Raw genomic sequence first — 20,611 nt, 5'->3', positions numbered from 1 at the left:
CCCACCCATTTAATCTCCCCCCACAGCCCATGTACTCTCTCCCCTATCATGGACTCTCCCCACCCATTTAATCTCCTCCCACAGCCCATGTACACTCTCCCCTATCATGGACTCTCCCCACCCATTCAATCTCCTCCCACAGCCCATGTACACTCTCCCCTATCATGGACTCTCCCCACCCATTTAATCACCTCCCACAGCCCATGTGCACTCTCCCCTATCATGGACTCTCCCCACCCATTTAATCTCCTCCCACAGCCCATGGACACTCTCCCCTATCATGGACTCTCCCCACCCATTTAATCTCCTCTCACAGCCCATGGACACTCTCCCCTATCGTGGACTCTCCCCACCCATTTAATCTCCTCCAACACCCAACACCCAACAAGAACAATGACACCCTTAACATACAGAAATGTCCCATCGAGGTTCAGCAGTGCAAGAACAGATGCCTCTTTATTTAGAGCTCACAGTCACATGAATCAAATCCTCTGTTGGTCAAAGTCCACTCAGTTTCTCCACTCACTTCATCTTCACAGGGCTTCTCAAAAAGAGTTGTTTTGAAAAATAATGTCCACGGAAAAATACTCCGCACTAGGCCGGGAATGGGGCCTGGGCCTTTCCTGTTGTGTTCGGGAGGAATGTTCCTCTACATAGTAATACCGTCAAGAGCTGCTTGTTGGGATCATTCAACGGTTTGGTCACTGATTGTGTTAATTAATAATCTCACGGTAAAGGATCCTCTGGGGAAGAGCGATCATAATATGATAGAATTTCACATTGAGTTTGAGAGTGACATCCGAAACTTAAATTTAGCCAATTTAGCATGAGGGGCAAGTTGGCTCAGGTAGATTGGGAAATTAAATTAAAGGGTTTGACAGTTGAAAAGCAGTGGCAAACATTAAAAGAAATATTTCAATATTCTCAACAAATATACATTCCATTAAGAAATTACATTCTCCACGGGGAAAATGATCCATCTGTGACTCACTAAACAAGTTAAGGATGGTATTAGATTAAAAGAAGAGGCTTATAATGTTGCCAAGAGCAGTAAGCCTGAGGATTGGGAGAGTTTCAGAAACTAGTAAAGGACGACCAAAAAATTGATACAGAGGGAGAAAATTGAATATGAGAGTAAACTAGCAAGAAATATAAATGCAGATGGTAAGAGCTTCGACAAGTATGTAAAAAGGAAGAGATTAGCGAAAGTAAACATTGGTCCCTTAGAGGCTGAGACAGGAGAAGTTAGAATGGGGAATAAGGAAATGGCAGAGATGTTTAGAAAGTATTTTGTATCTGTCTTCACAGTAGAAGACACAAAAAGCACACCAGAAATAGTGGGGAACCAAAGGTCGACTGAGAGTGAGGAACTTAAAACAATTGATATCAGTAGAGAAAAAGTACTGGAGAAATTAATGGGACTAAAAGCCGACAATTCCCCTGGACCTGATGGCCGACATCCGAGGGTTCGAAAAGAGGCGGCTGCAGAGATAGTGGACGCATTGGTTGTGATCTTCCAGAATTCCCTCGTTTCTGGAACGGTCCCCGTGGATTGGAAGGTGGCAAATGTAACCCCGCCATTCAAGAAAGGAGGGAGAGAGAAAACAGGGAACGACAGGCCAGTTAGCCTGACATCAGTCGTCAGGAAAATGCTGGAATCCATTATTAAGGAAGTGGTAACAGGGCACTTAGAAAATCATAATATGATTAGGCAGAGTCAGCATGGTTTTATGAATGAGAAATCGTGTTTGACAAATTTATTAGAGTTTTTTGAGGATGTAACTAGCAGGGTAGATAAAGGGGAACCAGTAGATGTAATATATTTGGATTTACAAAAGGCATTCGATAAGGTGCCACATAAAAGGTTGTTACACCAGATAAGGGCTCATGGGATTGGGGGTAATATATTAACATGGATAGAGGATTGGTTAACAGACAGAAAACAGAGAGTAGGGATAAACGGGTCATTCTCAGGTTGGCAGGCTGTAACTAGTGGGGTGTCGCAGGGATCAGTGCTCGGGCCTCAGCTATTTACAATCTATATTAATGACTGAGATGAAGGGACCGAGTGTAATGTATCCAAGTTTGCTGATGATACAAAGCTCGGTGGGAAAGTAAGCTATGAGGAGGACACAAAGAGTCTGCAAAGGGATATCGACAGGTTAAGTGAGTGGGTGAGAAGGTGTCAGATGGAGTGAAATGTGAAGTTATTCACTTTGGTAGGAAGAATAGAAAAACAGAATATTTTTTAAATGCTGAGAAACTATTAAATGTTGGTGTTCAGAGAGATTTGGATGTCCTCGTACAAGAAACACAGAAAGTTAACATGCAGGTACAGCAAGCAATTAGGAAGGGAAAAGGTATGTTGGCCTTTATTACAAGAGGGTTGGAGTACAAGAGTAAGGAAGTCTTACTACAATTGTACAGGGTTTTGGTGAGACCTCACCTGGAGTACTGTGTACAGTTTTGGTCTCCTTATCTAAGGAAGGATATACTCGCCTTAGAGGGGGTGCAACGAAGGTTCACTAGATTGATTCCTGGGATGAGAAGGTTGTCCTATGAGGAGAGATTGAGTAGAATGGGCCGAGACTCTCTGGAATTTAGAAGAATGAGAGGTGATCTCATTGAAACATAGAAGATTCTGAGGGGGCTTCACAGGGTAGATGCTGAGAGGCTGTTTCCCCTGGCTGGAGAGTCCAGAACTAGGGGGAATAGTCTCAGGGTAAGGGGTCAGCCATTCAAGACTGAGATGAGGAGGAATTTCTTCACTCAGAGGGTGGTGAATCTTTGGAATTCTCTCCCCCAGAGGGCTGTGATGCTCAGTCATTGATCATATTCGAGGCTGATTTTTGGACTCCAGGAGAATCGAGGGATATGGGGATTGGGGGGAAAGTGGAGTTGAGGTCGAAGATCGGCCATGATCTGATTGAATGGCGGAGCAGGCTCGAGGGGCCGAGTGGCCTACTCCTGCTCCTATCTCTTCTGTTCTTAAAAGACGGACAAAATGTAGTGACTGGAACTGTCCCAAAAATTAAGTCGGCCGCTTCTCGTTGTCGGGCAAGATGAGCTGTGAAGGGAGGAGCAGCTCGAGACTCAAGACTACGGTGATTTCGGCATCTAAGAAAGGATCCAGACAAATTTCTCCACCAACCACCCGCAAAGCGAGTAGAGATAGTCGCTGAAACTGCGGCTCCTGAACGATTCGTGCGCCCTTTCGAAGTGCTCGTAGTCATCGCGGGCCTTCTTCTGCTCCTTTCCACGCCCCTCGGAGGAATACATGGCCTCCTCCTCCTTCTTCCGCTCCATGCCACTGTTCAGCTCGGCCAGCTTCATCGAGTTCTCCTTCTCGAACTGCACCTCCAGCTGTCCCACCAGCGCTGCAATCCTGCTCCGCTCCTCCACCGCCCTCTCCTTTTCTCTCAATTCTTTCTCCCGCTCCAACTCCAAGAGTTCGTCTTTCAAAGCTTTCGACGCAATTCAAAAGTACATTTCAAAAAAAGTTATCTCCACAGTGTAGAGGGAGCTTTACTCTGTATCTAACCCTGTACCTGCCCCGGGAGTGTTTGACGGGACAGTGTAGAGGGAGCTTTACTCTGTATCTAACCCTGTACCTGCCCCGGGAGTGTTTGATGGGACAGTGTAGAGGGAGCTTTACTCTGTATCTGACCCTGTACCTGCCCCGGGAGTGTTTGACGGGACAGTGTAGAGGGAGCTTTACTCTGTATCTAACCCTGTACCTGCCCTGGGAGTGTTTGATGGGACAGTGTAGAGGGAGCTTTACTCTGTATCTCACCCTGTACCTGCCCTGGGAGTGTTTGATGGGACAGTGTAGAGGGAGCTTTACTCTGTATCTAACCCTGTACCTGCCCTGGGAGTGTTTGATGGGACAGTGTAGAGGGAGCTTTACTCTGTATCTAACCCTGTACCTGCCCTGGGAGTGTTTGATGGGACAGTGTAGAGGGAGCTTTACTCTGTGTCTAACCCTGTACCTGCCCGGGGAGTGTTTGATGGGACAGTGTAGAGGGAGCTTTACTCTGTGTCTAACCCTGTACCTGCCCTGGGAGTGTTTGATGGGACAGTGTAGAGGGAGCTTTACTCTGTGTCTAACCCTGTACCTGCCCGGGGAGTGTTTGATGGGACAGTGTAGAGGGAGCTTTACTCTGTATCTAACCCTGTACCTGCCCTGGGAGTGTTTGATGGGACAGTGTAGAGGGAGCTTTACTCTGTATCTAACCCTGTACCTGCCCGGGGAGTGTTTGATGGGACAGTGTAGAGGGAGCTTTACTCTGTGTCTAACCCTGTACCTGCCCGGGGAGTGTTTGATGGGACAGTGTAGAGGGAGCTTTACTCTGTGTCTAACCCTGTACCTGCCCTGGGAGTGTTTGATGGGACAGTGCAGAGGGAGCTTCACTCTGTATCTAACCCTGTACCTGCCCTGGGAGTGTTTGATGGGATGGTGTAGAGGGAGCTTTACTCTGTATCTAACCCTGTACCTGCCCTGGGAGTGTTTGACGGGACAGTGTAGAGGGAGCTTTACTCTGTATCTAACCCGGTACCTGCCCTGGGAGTGTTTGATGGGACAGTGTAGAGGGAGCTTTACTCTGTATCTAACCCGTGCTGTTCCTGGGCACTTGATGCTCAGTGCGGGCTCAGTCTTACCCCCCGTGCCTGTGCTGAATGCACTAATCTCGCCCGGTGTCTTACAGCATCAATGCCATGAACCATTGCACCATCTCGAAAGCCCCCCGTCCCCACAGCATCACTCCTCCAACCCCAGTCACTTGGCGGTCTCGCCCGCCTACCACCATTGCAATGCCCGCCAATCTGCTCTCTCACCAGATATTTGCTGGTCCTTCTGGTGCAGGCTGGCGCCGACCTGAAGCACCTGCTCGAGCCGAGGTTTCACCACTCTGAGGAAGCTGCCGAGGACTTCAGCTGCCTGGACGGAGAGATAGACCCAGTCAGGGCTCGTCTCCCACTCAACTGGCAACACCACAGATATAGAGAGTGGAGGCACGAGGGCCCGAGGAGTTCCCAGGGTCGGGATAGTTCAACAAGATATCATCAGAAGTGAAGCAATGGAATAAGGAAACGGGGGGAACCTACATCAACACTCTCCCCTATCATGGACTCTCCCCACCCATTTAATCTCCCCCCACAGCCCATCCACACTCTCCCCTATCATGGACTCTCCCCACCCATTTAATCTCCTCCCACAGCCCATCTACACTCTCCCCTATCATGGACTCTCCCCACCCATTTAATCTCCCCCCACAGCCCATGTACACTCTCCCCTATCATGGACTCTCCCCACCCATTTAATCTCCTCCCACAGCCCATCCACACTCTCCCCTATCATGGACTCTCCCCACCCATTTAATCTCCTCCCACAGCCCATGTACACTCTCCCCTATCATGGACTCTCCCCACCCATTTAATCTCCCCCCACAGCCCATGTACACTCTCCCCTATCATGGACTCTCCCCACCCATTTAATCTCCCCCCACAGCCCATCCACACTCTCCCCTATCATGGACTCTCCCCACCCATTTAATCTCCCCCCACAGCCCATCTACACTCTCCCCTATCATGGACTCTCCCCACCCATTTAATCTCCCCCCACAGCCCATGTACACTCTCCCCTATCATGGACTCTCCCCACCCATTTAATCTCCTCCCACAGCCCATGTACACTCTCCCCGATCATGGACTCTCCCCACCCATTTAATCTCCTCCCACAGCCCATCTACACTCTCCCCTATCATGGACACTCCCCACCCATTTAATCTCCTCCCACAGCCCATGTACACTCTCCCCTATCATGGACTCTCCCCACCCATTTAATCTCCTCCCACAGCCCATGTACACTCTCCCCTATCATGGACTCTCCCCACCCATTTAATCTCCTCCCACAGCCCATCTACACTCTCCCCTATCATGGACTCTCCCCACCCATTTAATCTCCTCCCACAGCCCATGTACACTCTCCCCTATCATGGACTCTCCCCACCCATTTAATCTCCTCCCACAGCCCATGTACACTCTCCCCTATCATGGACTCTCCCCACCCATTTAATCTCCTCCCACAGCCCATCTACACTCTCCCCTATCATGGACTCTCCCCACCCATTTAATCTCCTCCCACAGCCCATCTACACTCTCCCCTATCATGGACTCTCCCCACCCATTTAATCTCCTCCCTCAGCCCATCTACACTCTCCCCTATCATGGACTCTCCCCACCCATTTAATCTCCCCCCACAGCCCATGTACACTCTCCCCTATCATGGACTCTCCCCACCCATTTAATCTCCTCCCACAGCCCATGTACACTCTCCCCTATCATGGACTCTCCCCACCCATTTAATCTCCCCCCACAGCCCATGTACACTCTCCCCTATCATGGACACTCCCCACCCATTTAATCTCCTCCCACAGCCCATCGACACTCTCCCCTATCATGGACTCTCCCCACCCATTTAATCTCCTCCCACAGCCCATGTACACTCTCCCCTATCATGGACTCTCCCCACCCATTTAATCTCCTCCCACAGCCCATCTACACTCTCCCCTATCATGGACTCTCCCCACCCATTTAATCTCCTCCCACAGCCCATGTACACTCTCCCCTATCATAGACTCTCCGCACCCATTTAATCTCCCCCCACAGCCCATGTACACTCTCCCCTATCATGGACTCTCCCCACCCATTTAATCTCCTCCCACAGCCCATCGACACTCTCCCCTATCATGGACTCTCCCCACCCATTTAATCTCCTCCCACAGCCCATCTACACTCTCCCCTATCATGGACTCTCCCCACCCATTTAATCTCCTCCCACAGCCCATGTACACTCTGCAGAGAGAACGAAAGAGAATGAGAGACAGAGAGAGGCGAGGGCGAGAGAGGTAGAGAGAGAGAGATATGAGAATAGAAATGGAAGGGGCGGATGAGGGAGAGAAGAGAACAACACAAACCATGACTTCATTAATGCTGCCCTCTTCAAATTTGCGTCTGCCGTTCACCAGAGCAGCCGTCAACTTCTGATATCCCCCAGGGTGCAAATAATGCCCAGATTCCAAGTTCTGCACCAATGTGGCCATCACTCTCAACAGTATCTCCTCACATCGATTCCTTGACTCACTTTCAATCTTGGCAATGAGTGAATCATAGCGGGAATGCAAGGACTCCTGGGAACAGGGAGAAAATAATGAGTCACAGAGAACCTGGACATCAAGGGGACATCTGTACAGTGACTGGTGTCTCTCAGTCCCCTCTCTCTCAGGGAGATATCTGTACACTGACTGGTGTCTCTCAGTCCCCTCTCTCTCTCAGGGAGATATCTGTACACTGACTGGTGTCTCTCAGTCCCTCTCTCTCAGGGAGATATCTGTACACTGACTGGTGTCTCTCAGTCCCCTCTCTCTCTCAGGGAGATATCTGTACACTGACTGGTGTCTCTCAGTCCCCTCTCTCTCAGGGAGATATCTGTACACTGACTGGTGTCTCTCAGTCCCCTCTCTCTCAGGGAGATATCTGTACACTGACTGGTGTCTCTCAGTCCCCTCTCTCTCAGGGAGATATCTGTACACTGACTGGTGTCTCTCAGTCCCCTCTCTCTCAGGGAGATATCTGTGCACTGACTGGTGTCTCTCAGTCTCTCTCTCTCAGGGAGATATCTGTACAGTGACTGGTGTCTCTCAGTCCCCTCTCTCAGGGAGATATCTGTACACTGACTGGTGTCTCTCAGTCCCCTCTCTCTCAGGGAGATATCTGTACACTGACTGGTGTCTCTCAGTCCCCTCTCTCTCAGGGAGATATCTGTGCACTGACTGGTGTCTCTCAGTCTCCTCTCTCTCAGGGAGATATCTGTACACTGACTGGTGTCTCTCAGTCCCCTCTCTCTCAGGGAGATATCTGTACACTGACTGGTGTCTCTCAGTCCCCTCTCTCTCAGGGAGATATCTGTACACTGACTGGTGTCTCTCAGTCCCCTCTCTCTCAGGGAGATATCTGTACACTGACTGGTGTCTCTCAGTCCCCTCTCTCTCAGGGAGATATCTGTACACTGACTGGTGTCTCTCAGTCTCTCTCTCTCAGGGAGATATCTGTACACTGACTGGTGTCTCTCAGTCTCTCTCTCTCAGGGAGATATCTGTACACTGACTGGTGTCTCTCAGTCCCTCTCTCTCAGGGAGATATCTGTACACTGACTGGTGTCTCTCAGTCTCTCTCTCTCAGGGAGATATCTGTACACTGACTGGTGTCTCTCAGTCCCCTCTCTCTCAGGGAGATATCTGTACACTGACTGGTGTCTCTCAGTCCCTCTCTCTCAGGGATATATCTGTACACTGACTGGTGTCTCTCAGTCCCCTCTCTGTCAGGGAGATATCTGTACACTGACTGGTGTCTCTCAGTCCCCTCTCTCTCAGGGAGATATCTGTACACTGACTGGTGTCTCTCAGTCCCCTCTCTCTCGGGGAGATATCTGTACACTGACTGGTGTCTCTCAGTCCCTCTCTCTCAGGGAGATATCTGTACACTGACTGGTGTCTCTCAGTCTCTCTCTCTCAGGGAGATATCTGTACACTGACTGGTGTCTCTCAGTCCCCTCTCTCTCAGGGAGATATCTGTACACTGACTGGTGTCTCTCAGTCCCTCTCTCTCAGGGATATATCTGTACACTGACTGGTGTCTCTCAGTCCCTCTCTCTCAGGGAGATATCTGTACACTGACTGGTGTCTCTCAGTCCCTCTCTCTCAGGGAGATATCTGTACACTGACTGGTGTCTCTCAATCCCCTCTCTCTCAGGGAGATATCTGCACACTGACTGGTGTCTCTCAGTCTCCTCTCTCTCAGGGAGATATCTGTACACTGACTGGTGTCTCTCAGTCCCCTCTCTCTCGGGGAGATATCTGTACACTGACTGGTGTCTCTCAGTCCCCTCTCTCTCAGGGAGATATCTGTACACTGACTGGTGTCTCTCAGTCCCCTCTCTCTCAGGGAGATATCTGCACACTGACTGGTGTCTCTCAATCCCCTCTCTCTCTGGGAGATATCTGTACACTGACTGGTGTCTCTCAGTCCCCTCTCTCTCAGGGAGATATCTGTACACTGACTGGTGTCTCTCAGTCCCCTCTCTCTCGGGGAGATATCTGTACACTGACTGGTGTCTCTCAGTCCCTCTCTCTCAGGGAGATATCTGTACACTGACTGGCGTCTCTCAGTCTCTCTCTCTCAGGGAGATATCTGTACACTGACTGGTGTCTCGCAGTCCCCTCTCTCTCAGGGAGATATCTGTACACTGACTGGTGTCTCTCAGTCCCCTCTCTCTCGGGGAGATATCTGTACACTGACTGGTGTCTCTCAGTCCCTCTCTCTCAGGGAGATATCTGTACACTGACTGGTGTCTCTCAGTCTCTCTCTCTCAGGGATATATCTGTACACTGACTGGTGTCTCTCAGTCCCTCTCTCTCAGGGAGATATCTGTACATTGACTGGTGTCTCTCAGTCCCTCTCTCTCAGGGAGATATCTGTACACTGACTGGTGTCTCTCAATCCCCTCTCTCTCAGGGAGATATCTGTACACTGACGGGTGTCTCTCAGTCCCCTCTCTCTCAGGGAGATATCTGTACACTGACTGGTGTCTCTCAGTCCCCTCTCTCTCAGGGAGACATCTGTACACTGACTGGTGTCTCTCAGTCCCCTCTCTCTCGGGGAGATATCTGTACACTGACTGGTGTCTCTCAGTCTCCTCTCTCTCAGGGAGATATCTGTACACTGACTGGTGTCTCTCAGTCCCCTCTCTCTCAGGGAGATATCTGTACACTGACTGGTGTCTCTCAGTCCCCTCTCTCTCGGGGAGATATCTGTACACTGACTGGTGTCTCTCAATCCCCTCTCTCTCAGGGACATATCTGTACACTGACTGGTGTCGCTCAGTCCCCTCTCTCTCAGGGAGATATCTGTACACTGACTGGTGTCTCTCAGTCCCCTCTCTCTCGGGGAGATATCTGTACACTGACTGGTGTCTCTCAGTCTCTCTCTCAGGGAGATATCTGTACACTGACTGGTGTCTCTCAGTCCCCTCTCTCTCGGGGAGATATCTGTACACTGACTGGTGTCTCTCAGTCTCTCTCTCAGGGAGATATCTGTACACTGACTGGTGTCTCTCAGTCCCCTCTCTCTCAGGGAGATATCTGTACACTGACTGGTGTCTCTCAGTCCTTCTCTCTCTCAGTGAAATATCTGTACACTGACTGGTGTCTCTCAGTCCCCTCTCTCTCGGGGAGATATCTGTACACTGACTGGTGTCTCTCAGTCCCCTCTCTCTCAGGGAGATATCTGCACACTGACTGGTGTCTCTCAGTCTCCTCTCTCTCAGGGAGATATCTGTACACTGACTGGTGTCTCTCAGTCCCTCTCTCTCAGGGTGATATCTGTACACTGACTGGTGTCTCTCAGTCCCCTCTCTTTCAGGGAGATACCTGTACACTGACTGGTGTCTCTCAGTCCCCTCTCTCTCAGGGAGATATCTGTACACTGACTGGTGTCTCTCAGTCCCCTCTCTCTCAGGGAGATATCTGTACACTGACTGGTGTCTCTCAGTCTCTCTCTCTCAGGGAGATATCTGTACACTGACTGGTGTCTCTCAGTCCCCTCTCTCTCAGGGAGATACCTGTACACTGACTGGTGTCTCTCAGTCCCCTCTCTCTCTCAGGGAGATATCTGTACACTGACTGGTGTCTCTCAGTCCCCTCTCTCTCAGGGAGATATCTGTACACTGACTGGTGTCTCTCAGTCCCCTCTCTCTCAGGGAGATACCTGTACACTGACTGGTGTCTCTCAGTCCCCTCTCTCTCAGGGAGATACCTGTACACTGACTGGTGTCTCTCAGACACATCATACGTTGAGGAGTAAAGACGTCCTATGGCCCGGAAAAGCCAACATCTGGTTCTGGTTTGAGTCAGTCACCTCCAATATCCTGATGTGCTTCCCGTTGTCGTACTTCAGGGAATGCCTCATGAATGTCTCCACGGCCTCATTGTGGTAAGAAGTGAATAGATCGGTGCGACTGTAGACAATGTGTGACGGCAGTTGGGAGATCTTAGCTACGTTCTGGTCGTAGTTGTCCAGCGCCTCCTTGACCGCGGCGGTGTTCTCCAGCTCCGCCATCCTGGCGATACCGATCTCCACGCAGGGGAGGTCGCCAACCGCGATGGCCTCCAGGTAGGCCTCGGCCAAGAGGCCCAACCCTGAGGTAGAGGATGGAGGAGGTTACCAGCAACAGAGCCAACCCCTTCCCATTCACTCCCACTGTACACAATCCCAATGGACCCGACCCCTTCCCATTCACTCCCACTGTACACAATCCCAATGCACACAATCCCAATGGACCCGACCCCTTCCCATTCACTCCCACTGTACACAATCCCAATGTACACAATCCCAATGTACCCGACCCCTTCCCATTCACTCCCACTGTACACAATCCCAATGGACCCGACCCCTTCCCGTTCACTCCCACTGTACACAATCCCAATGGACCCGACCCCTTCCCATTCACTCCCACTGGACACAATCCCAATGGACCCGACCCCTTCCCATTCACTCCACTGTACACAATCCCAATGGACCCGACCCCTTCCCATTCACTCCCACTGTGCACAATCCCAATGGACCCGACCCCTTCCCATTCACTCCCACTGTACACAATCCCAATGGACCCGACCCCTTCCCGTTCACTCCCACTGTACACAATCCCAATGGACCCGACCCCTTCCCGTTCACTCCCACTGTACACAATCCCAATGGACCCGACCCCTTCCCGTTCACTCCCACTGGACACAATCCCAATGGACCCGACCCCTTCCCATTCACTCCCACTGGACACAATCCCAATGGACCCGACCCCTTCCCATTCACTCCCACTGGACACAATCCCAATGGACCCGACCCCTTCCCATTCACTCCCACTGGACACAATCACAATGTACCCGACCCCTTCCCATTCACTCCCACTGTACACAATCCCAATGTACCCGACCCCTTCCCATTCACTCCCACTGGACACAATCCCAATGGACCCGACCCCTTCCCATTCACTCCCACTGGACACAATCCCAATGGACCCGACCCCTTCCCATTCACTCCCACTGGACACAATCACAATGTACCCGACCCCTTCCCATTCACTCCCACTGTCCACAATCCCAATGGACCCGACCCCTTCCCATTCACCCCCACTGTACACAATCCCAATGTACACAATCCCAATGGACCCGACCCCTTCCCATTCACTCCCACTGTACACAATCCCAATGGACCCGACCCCTTCCCATTCACTCCCACTGTACACAATCCCAATGGACCCGACCCCTTCCCATTCACTCCCACTGTACACAATCCCAATGGACCCGACCCCTTCCCATTCACTCCCACTGTACACAATCCCAATGGACCCGACCCCTTCCCATTCACTCCCACTGTACACAATCCCAATGGACCCGACCCCTTCCCGTTCACTCCCACTGTACACAATCCCAATGGACCCGACCCCTTCCCGTTCACTCCCACTGGACACAATCCCAATGGACCCGACCCCTTCCCATTCACTCCCACTGGACACAATCCCAATGGACCCGACCCCTTCCCATTCACTCCCACTGTACACAATCCCAATGGACCCGACCCCTTCCCGTTCACTCCCACTGTACACAATCCCAATGGACCCGACCCCTTCCCATTCACTCCCACTGGACACAATCCCAATGGACCCGACCCCTTCCCATTCACTCCCACTGTACACAATCCCAATGGACCCGACCCCTTCCCATTCACTCCCACTGTACACAATCCCAATGGACCCGACCCCTTCCCATTCACTCCCACTGGACACAATCCCAATGTACCCGACCCCTTCCCATTCACTCCCACTGTACACAATCCCAATGGACCCGACCCCTTCCCATTCACTCCCACTGTACACAATCCCAATGGACCCGACCCCTTCCCATTCACTCCCACTGTACACAATCCCAATGGACCCGACCCCTTCCCATTCACTCCCACTGTATACAATCCCAATGGACCCGACCCCTTCCCATTCACTCCCACTGTACACAATCCCAATGGACCCGACCCCTTCCCATTCACTCCCACTGTACACAATCCCAATGGACCCGACCCCTTCCCATTCACTCCCACTTTACACAATCCCAATGGACCCGACCCCTTCCCATTCACTCCCACTGCACACAATCCCAATGGACCCGACCCCTTCCCATTCACTCCCACTGCACACAATCCCAATGGACCCGACCCCTTCCCATTCACTCCCACTGTACACAATCCCAATGGACCCGACCCCTTCCCATTCACTCCCACTGTACACAATCCCAATGGACGTGACCCCTGGGTTTGAGCCCATTCTGGGTACTCGAGCCCCATAATCCAGTCTGACACTTATGGTGCCAGTACTGAGGGAGCGCCGCACTGTCGGAGGGTCGGTACCGAGGGAGCGCCGCACTGTCGGAGGGTCAGTACTGAGGGAGCGCTGCACTATCGGAGGGTCGGTACTGAGGGAGCGCCGCACTGTCAGAGGGTCAGTACTGAGGGAGCGCCGCACTGTCGGAGGGTCAGTACTGAGGGAGCGCCGCACTGTCGGAGGGTCAGTACTGAGGGAGCGCCGCACTGTCGGAGGGTCGGTACTGAGGGAGCGCTGCACTATCGGAGAGTCGGTACTGAGGGAGCGCTGCACTGTCGGAGGGTCAGTACTGAGGGAGCGCCGCACTTTCGGAGGGTCAGTACTGAGGGAGCGCTGCACTTTCGGAGGGTCAGTACTGAGGGAGCGCCGCACTTTCGGAGGGTCAGTACTGAGGGAGCGCCGCACTTTCGGAGGGTCGGTACTGAGGGAGCGCTGCACTGTCGGAGGGTCAGTCCTGAGGGAGCGCCGCACTATCGGAGGGTCGGTACTGAGGGAGCGCCGCACTGTCGGAGGGTCAGTACTGAGGGAGCGCCGCACTGTCGGAGGGTCAGTACTGAGGGAGTGCCGCACTGTCGGAGGGTCAGTACTGAGGGAGCGCCGCACTGTCGGAGGGTCAGTACTGAGGGAGCGCCGCACTGTCGGAGGTGCCGTCTTTCGGATGAGACGTTAAACCGAGGGCCCCGTCTGCCCTCTCAGGTGGATGTAAAATCCCACGGCCACTATTGGAAGAAGAGCAGGGGGGAGTTCTCCCCGGTGTCCTGGGGCCGATATTCATCCCTCGACAAACGTCACTAAAAAAAAACCAGATGATCTGGGTCATTCTCACATTGCTGTTCGTGGGATCTTGCTGTGCGCAAATTGGCTGCCGAGATTCCCACATTACAACAGTGACCGCACATCATTGGCTGTGTGGCACCCTGGGATGTCCTGAGGTGGTGAAAGGGGCTGGAGAGGTGGGAGATCTCTCTTTTCTCCTGCTGGTCACTCTCCGTGCGATGGGCGCTCAGGAGGGAAGTCGCAAGGAAGCGGAGGAGGCAGGGAGACGTAGGAGGGGAGAGGGAACGAAAGCCATTCCAGACTCGATGGGGCGTGCTGCATCCGTGTACTCACTCCTGCCCGTGACCTGGTGTCCGCCGAGCACTTTCTTGACCTTCCCGGACGTGTGAACGTACTCCAGAAACTTGTGGAACTCCTGCACGAACTCTGGGTCCAGCTGCTCGTCCCTCAGCTCCTGGATCCTGCTCAGGTCCTTCCGCGAGGCGGGACACACGAACGCAAAGCAGCGTCGCGACGGGAAGTAGTCCCGTATGCAGCTCCGGAGGCGATTGTAGTCCCGGTCTTGCTCGCCCCCTGCTGTCCAAACACCGGGAATCAGTTGTGGTCTCGAAACCTTGGATTCCCCTCTCCCGCATCTGGCGCCAACTCCCTCGTCTGCCTCCCTCTCCATCTCTCTCCCTCCCTCTCCATCTCTCTCCCTCTCCATCTCTCTTCCTCCCTCTCCATCTCTCTTCCTCTCCATCTCTCTCCCTCCCTCTCCATCTCTCTTCCTCCCTCTCCATCTCTCTCCCTCCCTCTCCATCTCTCTTCCTCTCCATCTCTCTCCCTCCCTCTCCATCTCTCTTCCTCCCTCTCCATCTCTCTTCCTCTCCATCTCTCTCCCTCCCTCTCCATCTCTCTTCCTCCCTCTCCATCTCTCTTCCTCCCTCTCCATCTCTCTACCTCCCTCTCCATCTCTCTTCCTCCCTCTCCATCTCTCTTCCTCTCCATCTCTCTTCCTCCCTCTCCATCCCTCTCCCTCTCCATCTCTCTTCCTCCCTCTCCATCCCTCTCCCTCTCCATCTCTCTCCCTCCCTCTCCATCTCTCTTCCTCTCCATCTCTCTTCCTCCCTCTCCATCCCTCTCCCTCTCCATCTCTCTTCCTCCCTCTCCATCCCTCTCCCTCTCCATCTCTCTCCCTCCCTCTCCATCTCTCTTCCTCTCCATCTCTCTTCCTCCCTCTCCATCCCTCTCCCTCTCCATCTCTCTTCCTCCCTCTCCATCTCCATCTCCCTCCATCTCCCTCCCTCTCCATCTCCCTCCCTCTCCATCCCTCTCCCTCTCCATCCCTCTCCCTCTCTCTCGCTCACCATCTCCCTTTCCACCTCTCGCTCTATAACTCGAATGCTTCATCTCCCTCACCACAGCTCTCTCATTCTCCATCTCATCCTCTCTCTCCAGTTCTCACTCCCCATTTCTCTGAATCACTCCACCTCTCTCACTATCTGTCTCTCCATTTCTTCCTCTTTCTGATTCTCTCTCTGACTTTCCCTCTCCTCTCTCTCTGTCTGTCTCTCTTTCTGCCACTGTATCTCTGCCTGCATCTGTCTCTCTGTCTCTGCTTGTATCTATCTGTCTCTCCCTCTGTCTCCCTCACTCTCCCTCTGTCTCCCTCACTCTCCCTCTGTCTCCCTCACTCTCCCTCTGTCTCCCTCACTCTTTCTCTCTATCTCTCTCTATCCCTCTGTCTCTCTCTCCCCCTCAGGTCTCTTTCACTCTTTCTCTCTCCCTCTCTGTCTCTCTCCATCTCTTCTCCATTTCTCCGTCTCCCTCTGTTTGTTCCTAGCTCTCTCCTCTATATTGCTTCCTCTCTCTCTCTGTCTCTCTCTCCCCCTCTACTCTCTCTGTCTCTCCCCCTCTCTCCCCCTCCTTCTCTCTCTCTGTATCTCCCTCTCCCTCTCCCTCCCTCCCTCTCTCTCTCTTTGTTCCGAGCTCTCTCCCTCCATCTTGCTTCCTCTCTCTCGAACTTTCTCTCCCTTTTCCCCTCTTCCTCACTCTGTTCCTTTCACTCCTTGTCCCCTGCCACATGCTCTCTGTAAGTTCACCCCTCCATTTGCGTTTTGTGGGCCCCGTACCGTTCCTGAGTCGAAGGCAGTATTCCAGATATTCGTCTGCAGACACCGCCAATCCGTTCAGCTCCAAATCCACGGTCAGGTCTTGCAGCGTCCAGACAAAGTCTGGGAAGAAAAGAACAAATTCTCTCTCGGCACCCACATCCGTCTGCGATTTCACCTGAATGCGTTGAGCGAGTTCAGCCACGAAACTAGACAATGAGTCAAGGAGACAGCAATCGAAGGGTCAGTCAGTGTAGAGATATCTCCCTGAGAGAGAGGACTGAGAGACACCAGTCAGTGTAGAGATATCTCCCTGAGAGAGAGGGGACCGAGAGACACCAGTCAGTGTACAGATATCTCCCTGAGAGAGAGGGGACTGAGAGACACCAGTCAGTGTAGAGATATCTCCCTGAGAGAGAGAGGGGACTGAGAGACACCAGTCAGTGTACAGATATCTCCCTGAGAGAGAGGGGACTGAGAGACACCAGCCAGTGTACAGATATCTCCCTGAGAGAGAGGGGACTGAGAGACACCAGTCAGTGTACAGATATCACCCTGAGAGAGAGGGACTGAGAGACACCAGTCAGTGTACAGATATCTCCCTGAGAGAGAGGGGACTGAGAGACACCAGTCAGTGTACAGATATCTCCCTGAGAGAGAGAGGGGACTGAGAGACACCAGTCAGTGTACAGATATCTCCCTGAGAGAGAGGGGACTGAGAGACACCAGTCAGTGTACAGATATCTCCCTGAGAGAGAGGGGACTGAGAGACACCAGTCAGTGTACAGATATCTCCCTGAGAGAGAGGGGACTGAGAGACACCAGTCAGTGTAGAGATATCTCCCTGAGAGAGAGGGGACTGAGAGACACCAGTCAGTGTACAGATATCTCCCTGAGAGAGAGAGGGGACTGAGAGACACCAGTCAGTGTACAGATATCTCCCTGAGAGAGAGGGACTGAGAGACACCAGTCAGTGTACAGATATCTCCCTGAGAGAGAGGGGACTGAGAGACACCAGTCAGTGTACAGATATCTCCCTGAGAGAGAGGGGACTGAGAGACACCAGTCAGTGTACAGATATCTCCCTGAGAGAGAGGGGACTGAGAGACACCAGTCAGTGCACAGATATCTCCCTGAGAGAGAGGGGACTGAGAGACACCAGTCAGTGTACAGATATCTCCCTGAGAGAGAGGGGACTGAGAGACACCAGTCAGTGTACAGATATCTCCCTGAGAGAGAGGGGACTGAGAGACACCAGTCAGTGTACAGATATCTCCCTGAGAGAGAGGGGACTGAGAGACACCAGTCAGTGTACAGATATCTCCCTGAGAGAGAGGGGACTGAGAGACACCAGTCAGTGTGCAGATATCTCCCTGAGAGAGAGGGGACTGAGAGACACCAGTCAGTGCACAGATATCTCCCTGAGAGAGAGGGGACTGAGAGACACCAGTCAGTGTACAGATATCTCCCTGAGGGAGAGGGGACTGAGAGACACCAGTCAGTGTACAGATATCTCCCTGAGAGAGAGGGACTGAGAGACACCAGTCAGTGTACAGATATCTCCCTGAGAGAGAGGGGACTGAGAGACACCAGTCAGTGTACAGATATCTCCCTGAGAGAGAGGGGACTGAGAGACACCAGTCAGTGTACAGATATCTCCCTGAGAGAGAGGGGACTGAGAGACACCAGTCAGTGCACAGATATCTCCCTGAGAGAGAGGGGACTGAGAGACACCAGTCAGTGTACAGATATCTCCCTGAGAGAGAGGGGACTGAGAGACACCAGTCAGTGTACAGATATCTCCCTGAGAGAGAGGGGACTGAGAGACACCAGTCAGTGTACAGATATCTCCCTGAGAGAGAGGGGACTGAGAGACACCAGTCAGTGTACAGATATCTCCCTGAGAGAGAGGGGACTGAGAGACACCAGTCAGTGTACAGATATCTCCCTGAGAGAGAGGGGACTGAGAGACACCAGTCAGTGCACAGATATCTCCCTGAGAGAGAGGGGACTGAGAGACACCAGTCAGTGTACAGATATCTCCCTGAGGGAGAGGGGACTGAGAGACACCAGTCAGTGTACAGATATCTCCCTGAGAGAGAGGGGACTGAGAGACACCAGTCCGTGTACAGATATCTCCCTGAGAGAGAGGGGACTGAGAGACACCAGTCAGTGCGCAGATATCTCCCTGAGAGAGAGGAGACTGAGAGACACCAGTCAGTGTACAGATATCTCCCTGAGAGACAGGGGACTGAGAGACACCAGTCAGTGTACAGATATCTCCCTGAGAGAGAGAGGACTGAGAGACACCAGTCAGTGTACAGATATCTCCCTGAGAGACAGGGGACTGAGAGACACCAGTCAGTGTAGAGATATCTCCCTGAGAGAGAGAGGGGACTGAGAGACACCAGTCAGTGTACAGATATCTCCCTGAGAGAGAGGGGACTGAGAGACACCAGTCAGTGTACAGATATCTCCCTGAGAGAGAGGGGACTGAGAGACACCAGTCAGTGTACAGATATCTCCCTGAGAGAGAGGGGACTGAGAGACACCACTCAGTGCACAGATATCTCCCTGAGAGAGAGGGGACTGAGAGACACCAGTCAGTGCACAGATATCTCCCTGAGGGAGAGGGGACTGAGAGACACCAGTCAGTGTACAGATATCTCCCTGAGAGAGAGGAGACTGAGAGACACCAGTCCGTGTACAGATATGTCCCTGAGAGAGAGGGGTCTGAGAGACACCAGTCAGTGTGCAGATATCTCCCTGAGAGAGAGGGGACTGAGAGACACCAGTCAGTGTACAGATATCTCCCTGAGAGAGAGGGGACTGAGAGACACCAGTCAGTGTACAGATATCTCCCTGAGAGAGAGAGGACTGAGAGACACCAGTCAGTGTACAGATATCTCCCTGAGAGACAGGCGACTGAGAGACACCAGTCAGTGTAGAGATATCTCCCTGAGAGAGAGAGGGGACTGAGAGACACCAGTCAGTGTACAGATATCTCCCTGAGAGAGAGGGGACTGAGAGACACCAGTCAGTGTACAGATATCTCCCTGAGAGAGAGGGGACTGAGAGACACCAGTCAGTGCACAGATATCTCCCTGAGAGAGAGGGGACTGAGAGACACCAGTCAGTGTACAGATATCTCCCTGAGAGAGAGGGGACTGAGAGACACCAGTCCATGTACAGATATCTCCCTGAGAGAGAGGGGACTGAGAGACATCAGTCAGTGTGCAGATATCTCCCTGAGAGAGAGGAGACTGAGAGACACCAGTCAGTGTACAGATATCTCCCTGAGAGACAGGGGACTGAGAGACACCAGTCAGTGCACAGATATCTCCCTGAGAGACAGGGGACTGAGAGACACCAGTCAGTGTAGAGATATCTCCCTGAGAGAGAGAGGGGACTGAGAGACACCAGTCAGTGTACAGATATCTCCCTGAGAGAGAGGGGACTGAGAGACACCAGTCAGTGTACAGATATCTCCCTGAGAGAGAGGGGACTGAGAGACACCAGTCAGTGTACAGATATCTCCCTGAGAGACAGGGGACTGAGAGACACCAGTCAGTGCACAGATATCTCCCTGAGAGACAGGGGACTGAGAGACACCAGTCAGTGCGCAGATATCTCCCTGAGAGAGAGGAGACTGAGAGACACCAGTCAGTGTACAGATATCTCCCTGAGAGACAGGGGACTGAGAGACACCAGTCAGTGTACAGATATCTCCCTGAGAGAGAGAGGACTGAGAGACACCAGTCAGTGTACAGATATCTCCCTGAGAGACAGGGGACTGAGAGACACCAGTCAGTGTAGAGATATCTCCCTGAGAGAGAGAGGGGACTGAGAGACACCAGTCAGTGTACAGATATCTCCCTGAGAGAGAGGGGACTGAGAGACACCAGTCAGTGTACAGATATCTCCCTGAGAGAGAGGGGACTGAGAGACACCAGTCAGTGTACAGATATCTCCCTGAGAGAGAGGGGACTGAGAGACACCAGTCAGTGCACAGATATCTCCCTGAGAGAGAGGGGACTGAGAGACACCAGTCAGTGCACAGATATCTCCCTGAGGGAGAGGGGACTGAGAGACACCAGTCAGTGTACAGATATCTCCCTGAGAGAGAGGGGACTGAGAGACACCAGTCCGTGTACAGATATGTCCCTGAGAGAGAGGGGTCTGAGAGACACCAGTCAGTGTGCAGATATCTCCCTGAGAGAGAGGAGACTGAGAGACACCAGTCAGTGTACAGATA

General features: G+C 52.5%; 1 protein-coding gene across 2 annotated transcripts in view; it reads right to left on the bottom strand.

Annotated features, from left to right (window-relative positions):
• Positions 1–429: 429 nt before the first annotated feature.
• LOC137308658 (guanylate-binding protein 1-like) overlaps positions 430–20,611 on the bottom strand; it is a 31,488-nt gene continuing 11,306 nt past the window's right edge. For both annotated transcript variants that reach the window (XM_067977252.1, XM_067977253.1), the window contains exons 5-10: positions 16,378–16,565; positions 14,597–14,836; positions 10,975–11,255; positions 6,978–7,190; positions 4,837–4,939; positions 430–3,464 (exon numbers count right to left, since the gene is read on the bottom strand). In XM_067977252.1, the coding sequence (XP_067833353.1) occupies positions 3,118–3,464; positions 4,837–4,939; positions 6,978–7,190; positions 10,975–11,255; positions 14,597–14,836; positions 16,378–16,565 (1,372 nt within the window). In that variant the 3' untranslated portion in view covers positions 430–3,117. The remainder of the gene's footprint in view (positions 3,465–4,836; positions 4,940–6,977; positions 7,191–10,974; positions 11,256–14,596; positions 14,837–16,377; positions 16,566–20,611) is intronic.

This window comes from Heptranchias perlo, unplaced genomic scaffold (assembly GCF_035084215.1).
Source record: "Heptranchias perlo isolate sHepPer1 unplaced genomic scaffold, sHepPer1.hap1 HAP1_SCAFFOLD_1364, whole genome shotgun sequence".
Classification (NCBI taxonomy): domain Eukaryota; kingdom Metazoa; phylum Chordata; class Chondrichthyes; order Hexanchiformes; family Hexanchidae; genus Heptranchias; species Heptranchias perlo.
The sequence above is the reverse complement of the archived record's forward strand: the minus strand, read 5'-3'. Positions and strand labels throughout refer to the sequence as shown.